General features: G+C 40.9%; 1 protein-coding gene across 1 annotated transcript; it reads left to right on the forward strand.

Moving 5' to 3' along the window:
- Positions 1-690: 690 nt before the first annotated feature.
- LOC143858497 (cocosin 1-like) lies at positions 691-4,137 on the forward strand. The gene is made up of 4 exons (XM_077369135.1): positions 691-1,070; positions 1,714-1,969; positions 2,441-2,890; positions 3,613-4,137. The coding sequence occupies exons 1-4, from the start codon at positions 742-744 to the stop codon at positions 4,015-4,017; spliced, it is 1,440 nt and encodes a 479-aa protein (XP_077225250.1). The 5' UTR covers positions 691-741; the 3' UTR covers positions 4,018-4,137.
- The last annotated feature ends 4,210 nt before the right edge of the window (positions 4,138-8,347 follow it).

Genomic DNA, 8,347 nt, shown 5'->3' on the forward strand with positions numbered 1-8,347 from the left:
ATATAAATGAGGCTATACTGTGATCCTTAATACGTCCTTAGACCTGACGGCCCATATTGATTTTGGATCAATTGAAGCTAGTCTAGAGTACCGTATATAGTTTGCCTGAGCGAAGAAAGGGTGCATTTTGTCAATAAAGGGGAAATTATACCAGCACAACCATGTTTTGATATTAATTTGCATTAACACATCTTGCGTTCTTAATATGTTTAGCTTGGGCTAGGGCCTATTTATAGGCTTGAGATACACCCTATGGATGGCTTGGGTTTGGGGCCTAACATTGTATAGGCTTAGGAAAGGGCTAAGTGCAGTCTTGGCTCCACCACTTGGGCCTAGGATTAAGTGTAGGTTTGGGTTTGGACTTGTGATTGTGCATGTGCTTGAGTGTATAATTTTCTTTGGTCTTGGGCTAGACATTTGGTGGCCTCATGTACGTGCATTTTGTTAATAAAGAAGACTAGCTTTTGGTAACTTCACCCAAGTGAAAACCAAGATAGGGGTTCCACTTGGGCATCTTGTTTTGCATTCTTCTTTGGAATATGCCAATTTATTATATGCGGCAGCACGAGGGCTAGCTTACAGTATCAAGAAGCCATGCAAAGAGAAGAATGGCAGTCGAATCCCTCACCAACCTCTTATGTGTCAATGCAAATCCTCCTTTATAGCCTATAAATACCAACCCATCTCAACCTTCTCTTCACACCAACATCTCTAGATAACTCTGATCGATCTCTTGCTTCCATGGCTACTTCTTTCTTTCCTCTTCTTGCTTTCTGCCTCCTTTTCTTACATGGCTCTCTAGGCCAGATAGAGATGAGAAGAGGACAATTTCAGCAAGGGCAGCAACGCCGATTTCGAGAGCAAAGCGAGTGCCGTATCCAGAGCCTCAGCGCCCTCGAACCAAACAGGCGAGTCGAGGCTGAGGCCGGCGTTACAGAATTTTGGGACGAGAACAATGAGCAGTTGGATTGTGCTGGTGTTGCAGCCATTCGATATACCATTGAGTCCAAAGGCCTTCTCATGCCTTTCTTCTCCAATGCGCCTAAGCTCGTTTATATCCAGCAAGGCCAGTTACTTCCCCTTATACACATCGGCTTGTACATGCTCTTTATATTCTGATTAGCACTCATACATGGTCTTTATATTTTGAGTAGCATTCTTGGCCCATGCATGGGTATAAGGTACTGAGCCCCACACATCAAAACATGAGGTGTAAAATGTTGGGCCCTATGCATGGTCAATGGGGTGGAAATCATGGGACCCATCTCATCAAAACATGAGAATAATGGGCCCCGCCCGATGCATGGGTTTGAGTGAATTGATGGATCCCGCCTGATCAAAACATGGTGTAAAATGGTGGGTCCAACCTTAATGTATGGATTTGGGTAGAGATAGTGTGTCCATTCATGAATGTAAAATAGTGTGTCACACCATATGCATGGGTTTGGGTGGAGATGGTCAGCCCTCCATGTCAAAACATGTGTAAAATGGTGGGCCTTGCTTTATCAAAACCGATGGCCCACTTATGCTATATATGAGGTGTAAAAAATCCATCTTAAAAACATGCTACCTAATTAAGGAGACTCTAATTCAAGAACAAAGTATGTTGTTTCAATGTCAAAAATTTATTAAATGCTCTAAAGATGATTATTAATAAATGATATCTAACATTTCAATGTTGAAAAATATCACATATATCCATCATGCAGGTAGGGGTATCACTGGAGTAGTGATCCCAGGATGCCCTGAATCTTTCCAGGACTTCCAACAGTCTCAACAGTCCGAACAGGAACGCGGCCAGAGAAACAGAGACCAACACCAAAGGATCCAACAATTCCGACAAGGAGACATCCTCGCGTTGCCTGCCGGAGTCGCACACTGGTGCTACAACGACGGTGAGACACCGGTGGTTGCAGTCGTAGTCCATGACACAAGTAGCTATGCCAACCAGCTCGACCGAAATCTGAGAGTAAGCCAAACAATTCCTTTTATTTTGTTAGTATTGTGAAACAACCTAGTACTCTAAAAGCTTAAGCTATTAGGGTTGGTGTTGTTTAATCATTTATACTTCAACACTCCCCCTCGAGTGTGGTGGATTTTTTAATATCAATATAGCTCTGTACCATGTGAAATTTTAACAAAATTTTTTTAGGGCAGATTCAAAATACAGAATCTCCCTCTTGCTTTCAAACTACTCGTGTTTTATGATGCCTTGAGACTTGGACCCAAAACCTTATGTGGTGTGCCAGTGAGCTTGAATTCCATTGCTAGTTTTTACTCCCACATTGGAAAGTTGTGGAGACTTTTACTCTAAAAGCTTTAGTTGTTAGAGTTGGTGTTATTTAATCTTTTAAACTTCAAAAAGTGGCCAATGAACATTTTAGTGAAAAATATGCATTACTGATTCTTTTTCTCGTGTGGTGTACTAAATTATTTGTAGAGATTCAACCTGGCTGGGAAGGGGCAATATCAGAGCGAGCAGGCCCAACAGTACAAACACGAGCCCACCCGCCGAGAGAGCTCCGGCCATGACAATATCTGGAATGGCTTAGATGTTCAGACGATAGCGGACGCTTTGAATGTGCCCATTGAGACGGCGAGGAAGCTCCAGAGCCAGGATGACAGGAGGGGTAATATCGTCCGTGTGGAAAATGGGCTTCGCCTTGCGAGACCACCCAGAAGAGAAGAAGAGGAAGAAAGGGAAGAAATGAGGCGCCCAAATGGCTTAGAAGAGACCTTCTGCAACATGAGGCTGAGGGAGAATATTGCGGATCCCACACGGGCTGATGTTTATTCCAGTCAAGGTGGACGAATCAGCAGCCTCAACAGCAACAAGCTCCCCATTCTAGAGGCTCTCCAAATGAGTGCTGAGAGAGGTGTTCTCTACAAGGTAAATAATATTTAGAACCAAAAAAAAAAAAAAAAAAAAAACCACCCCCTGATCTTTTCTATTGTCCTTCCTCTACGCAAGGGTGTAACTTGTTTTGGGCTGAATCTATAACCAAAGGTTCTACCTGATTTTGGGTTGGCATTTCCTCATGTTAGGATTGGGAAAAGGCCAAAACGATTTAATTTCGGGTTGGTTTAGGGTTGAGGCCTTAGGCAATTCGACCCAACTTGAACCCGACCCGTCCTCTAATTTTATTGTGATTTTCAAAATCTCAGGGTTATGTATTATATGTTTTTGCCCTCTGTCAACCCAAACCCATCCTGACTCAACTCGACCCGACTTAAAAAAAAAACAGGCTAGATGAGTTCATCCACCTTGACTTAGGCTAGGGTTAGGGGTTAGGTCTAGTTAGGGTTGATGGAATGCTACCTTGGGCAGTTGGGACTGGGCAAGGGTTGGCCTCAACCCAACTAGGCCCAACTTGCACCCCCACCTTTCTAACATATTTTAAGAGAAATGATATTTTCACCCACTCTTTTGTCATTTCTATTGTTTACACAGCGTTTTAAAGTGCCTAGTCTGTGTTCTTGGGATGGGGCCTTATACTTTTTGTCATTTCAATCTGTTTTTGTACCACCCGATTATCATTTCTTTTGTAACAAAATGATAATCATGTTCCATATATACGAGAAATGACCAAGAAACTTTGGCTATGTTTGCAGAATGCACTTTTGGCACCACAATGGAACATGAACGCACACAGTGTGGTGTATGTGACAAGAGGAAATGGCCGAATCCAGATCGTCGGGAACCAGGGGAACTCAGTCTTTGATGGGGAACTCCATCAAGGTCAGATGGTGATCGTCCCACAAATGTTCACCGTGGTGAAACAAGCCGGAGATGAGGGCTTCGAGTGGGTCGCCTTCAAGACCAACGACAATGCCATGCAGAATCCGATTGCCGGAAAGGCGTCGGCTCTTCGAGGAATGCCAGAAGAAGTGATCATGAACGCGTATAGGATCTCTAGAGATGAAGCAAGGAGGTTGAAGTACAATAGAGATCAGGAGATGCAGATCTTTTCACCAAGCCGCCGGTCTAGGTCCCAAGGAATGGCTTTGCCTTTATGAGTTTTTTGAGTTTTTGTTTGTAGGGGGTAGAGGTTGGCTACCGTATGTCTATCTATCTAGAATAAAATCGTGTGACGAGACACGTTTGCTGGAATAAATAAACTTTTTCCTTTTGGCATACCATCACTCTTAGATATCTTGCTACTCGATTTCTTACATTCTTTGCCAAAATGTAGAGAAGGATTAGGCCTATTATGCATTCTCTTACAATAATTGCCAAAAAGGGAGATGTGGAATGTCACGCTCCAACTAGAGAACACAGGCTAAGAACGTGACAATGCTGCATATATACTCGTGAGGTGGTTAAATCCCATAAGCATGCAAGGCTAAATTTGACTACAATTTTCACATTCATTCATTCCATCAGTTTATATATACCATAGATGGGTCTCTAGAATAACCCTTTATTAACCTTCATAGCAGAGCAATCTAAAATTTCGAAGAATAATTAAATAAATCCATCATAGTTTAACTGTCAATAGAACTCCAAATCCTAGATATGTTATATAATACATGGCTGAATTTTTAAGTTTCAAGACGACTAATCGATAGGAGTCTCATTCCATAAATCATCTAATCCTCACACTTCCTAGGTCCCCGCAGTCAAATCAAGAAGCGCCCTCACTTGGATCAAGTATATGTACGCATAATTTAGAAAAATGATCCTTCATAAACAAAATTTTCTTCAGTCAATCAGGTTCTTCATAACATTATCCTTGAATTTTGTCTCGGCACTGAAAACCTTAATCCACTAAGGGCCCATACAGCACTCAGTGGCGGTTGATTAAAATATCAAAAGTACGCCTAATCTATTAGGGGCGCATAGAGCGCCCCCAGGGATTGAGTTTAAACCGTAGTCTTGGTTTCTGTCAAGGATGAAAACAACCTTCAATCATATATGCTCATAGTTCGAATAATCATGTCATATTCATCGGTGTAGTCTATGATCAATGCTACAACTCCATTGATAGGTAGTAATTGAATAGAGTTCTAGTAGCACAGACTCACTTGCAAGTAAAAGCCCGGTCAGACGTGATAACATACCAGAGCCACAACCAACTGGCATGTAGGATACCAAATGTAATTCCAGTGCCACAACAACACTAGTGGGTACCAAAAGTAATTCCAGTATCACGGTCTCACTTGCAGGCAGGGTACCAGAAGTAATTCCCTTGCATGTCATAGTCCCACTGGCAGGTAGTAATACATAGCCAAACTAACAGCAAACATGTTCTGTAGCTTTCCTATATCGTTTTTAATGTACTGCCAAAACCATTCCAACAACTAGTCTATAGTGATCTCATTTGTTTCAAATCAAGTTTTAACATTTCTCAATAAAGAGTTTTTTTATACATGATCAAGAGTTTAGTTTCAAGGGAAATATTCACTTGGATAATACATTTAAAATAATTCATTTAGTTTTCAAAGAAATATTTACATGAATAAAAATCTTGTCAAAATAAATCATTTAATTTTTTTTCCACAACACTATTTGTGGGAATAATAATATATATATTTAAAATAATTCAACTCCAAAGTAAGATTGACATGAATAAGAATATGTTTAGCACCAAATCATATCTCAAACAATTGATTTCATCTACTTTTGATTAATTCAATATTATAGACACCTCAGTTTGTACGGACTGCGACCAAACACAGTTTAGCACTCCAATAATGAGAACGAGCCCCTTGAATCTAAGGCACGACTCGATCTCCCATAAACCTCTTAACACAACCCCCCCCCCCCCCCCCCCCCAAAAAAAAATCATCAAAATCCAAAACAACTTCTAAAACAAACATCGTTTAAAACCGTCAAAAAATCATTGAACTGACAAAACTCTCAGGTATTCACATGAAAGAAAAAACTAGCCTGTTGAACCTAACTCTCATCCAATCACAGCTAGAGGTGTTCGTTCTGTTATAACCGAATCGAAATAATTTCGGTTATCAAATTTCGATAACTGAAGCCCAACTGATTAAAAATTAGGTTATAACCGAATTTTTGAGCACAACCTAATTAATAGTGGGAGAAAAAGAGGGAAAAAGAAAATTCTCGGTTTGGATCGGAGGGTTAGGATCATCCTATCGAAATGATTTTTTGAGCACAACCTAATTAAGTTGTAATCAATCAAATGGACAATTTTGATCATCCTACGGAGTGCTCATATATAGCACGTTTTTTGGGGAAAATAATGGTTTTTATCCATAATTTTGGTTATTCGGTTAACGGAATTTTTTTTGAGATAACCGAACCCGAACCCGAATAACCGAATTTCCAAAAAATAAAATAACCGAAACCGAACCGAAAAGGAAAAAAACCGAACCGAACCGAATCGACCAAACCAATTCGGTCCGGTTCGGTTATTCCGTTATAACCGAATAATGAACACCCTAATCACAACCCGGCACTAAATCACCCTAAGTAGTGCCATCATAATAGCTAGTTTTGAATTAAAATATAAATCATTTCGACTTTTGGTGATTTCTAAGAAGGGAGAGAGAAAAAGGTACTCTATGCCGGGCCTAAAACACCCATAGAAGATATCGAGCCACCTAGAGTAGTGGGTGAGTGCGGTCACTACCAAAATTCCCCAAAATTCCCTCTAATCTTCTTTGACAAGTCTACACATATCCCACCCTTGTCACCTCATTGTTGACTACTACTTCCAATAAAATCTCATCTAACCAAACAGAGCCTATAGGATGGCACCCAGACGAATCGCCCCCACAAAGATCCTCCCCTCCCTACCCGCCCCCTTTTCTCTGTAGGTAAAAGATGAAAAGACTTACTTTGTCTTTTTAGCATTCGCTTTTCTTTCAAAATCCATCAAGATACCATCTCTTCCTTCCTAGTTAAGATTAATCATCGATCGGACAATATCACTAGTCTCCCTACCCAGGAATCGTTTTGGCACCCAAACAAAGTCATATCAGGGCCTACTACTCGACATTTCCTAGGTGAATTGCCCACTGCCCACGGGACAGAGCATGCCTTTTGGATGCATGCCCCATATCGCTAAGGCTTCGAATCTCTCTACACCGAACTAGGCGATATATAAGGAAAGATTTCCACCCACTCTATAATCTATATCACCTCAGTCATCCAAATAGAGAAAATAGAAAGGAGACGCGACGATGCGACTGCCATGCCAAAACCCGGCTGTGAGCGAGCATCGCCTCGGGCACAACAGCTGGCGACTCTACTGATGAGTTTGTACCTAAAAAGAGAAGAGAATATTGTAGGACTTGAAAGGAAAGGGGAAATGTTAGATTAGATTAGGATGATCTTCTCCTAAACTGATCAAGTTACCTAATCCAACCTTATTCACCCCCCGCCCCCCCTTCCCAAAAATAAAATAAAATAAAATAATAATAATAAAAATCTAACCAAACTATCTAATCTAACAAATTTAACACGTACCTTAGATCCAATGGTTGGATTTTACTAGATCGGATATACTGTAACAAATTAATCTTTGTAATATACGTGGTTCATCGTAATGGGTTACTCCACGGACAAGCCAACACTCAATCCACTATTTAATTAGAACCAAAATAGTACAATGTTAACTTCATGGTAAAATCCACCGATAAAATCCTTCTCTCCGGCCTTCTATGTAGCCACAAAATAACCTCCGAGTCTCTACACCAATATATGGGAAAACCCTCTTCGAGAAATAGTTGGAAAATCCTCCAACACAAGTGCTACATGCAATAGAGAAAATCCAATGGAGAAGAAGATGAAGAAGAAGAATACACCTTGAGTAACCAAGAAGAGGAGGAGAAACCCTTTGGATGCGTTTGGTACGCCGGAATAGGTAATCGCAATCGGCATCTGATTTCTTTTTTGGTAATTCAAGTGTTTGGATGTATTAAGGGTGGGAATGGGAGGACTGTCGACGTAATTTTTGGAGGAATATTTGATGGAACTTGATACCCGCCCCAAGAGGTGGTCTTCTGATTGCCGCAAACACAAGGGCTCTTTCGCATACTCTCTATTTCTCACGTTCATCTGCATTTTCTCTTCTTTTTTTTCTGTATTTTTTTCAGCAAAAGGGTTTTGATCTCTCTCCCCAAAACCCTAGCTGAAGCAGATTGGAGTTGAAACCCAATCAAAGGAGAAGAAGATCCTCCCCAAGCCTCTCTCTCTCTCTCTCTCTCTCTCTCTCTCTGTCTCTCTCTCTGTCTCTCTCTCTCTCTCTCTCTCTGTTTTGCATGTTTTTTCTGCATTTTCTTCTCAGCAAAGGGTTTTGGTCCATCCCTCTGTCCCTATCTCTGTTTTATGTCCATTTTCTCTTCTTTATTTTTCTGCCTCACTGCCATATCT

This window comes from Tasmannia lanceolata, unplaced genomic scaffold, assembly GCF_043159265.1.
Source record: "Tasmannia lanceolata isolate RefF3 unplaced genomic scaffold, GAP_Taslan_0.1 ptg000026l, whole genome shotgun sequence".
Classification (NCBI taxonomy): domain Eukaryota; kingdom Viridiplantae; phylum Streptophyta; class Magnoliopsida; order Canellales; family Winteraceae; genus Tasmannia; species Tasmannia lanceolata.

What these genes read in the sequence shown, in the direction of transcription:
- LOC143858497 (XM_077369135.1), top strand. Translation starts at nt 742, where the DNA reads ATGGCTACTTCTTTCTTTCCTCTTCTTGCTTTCTGCCTCCTTTTCTTA. An exon ending in GTTTATATCCAGCAAGGCCA is followed by an intron (nt 1,071 to 1,713) that starts GTTACTTCCCCT and finishes TCATGCAGGTAG; the next exon opens with GGGTATCACTGGAGTAGTGA. An exon ending in AGCTCGACCGAAATCTGAGA is followed by an intron (nt 1,970 to 2,440) that starts GTAAGCCAAACA and finishes AATTATTTGTAG; the next exon opens with AGATTCAACCTGGCTGGGAA.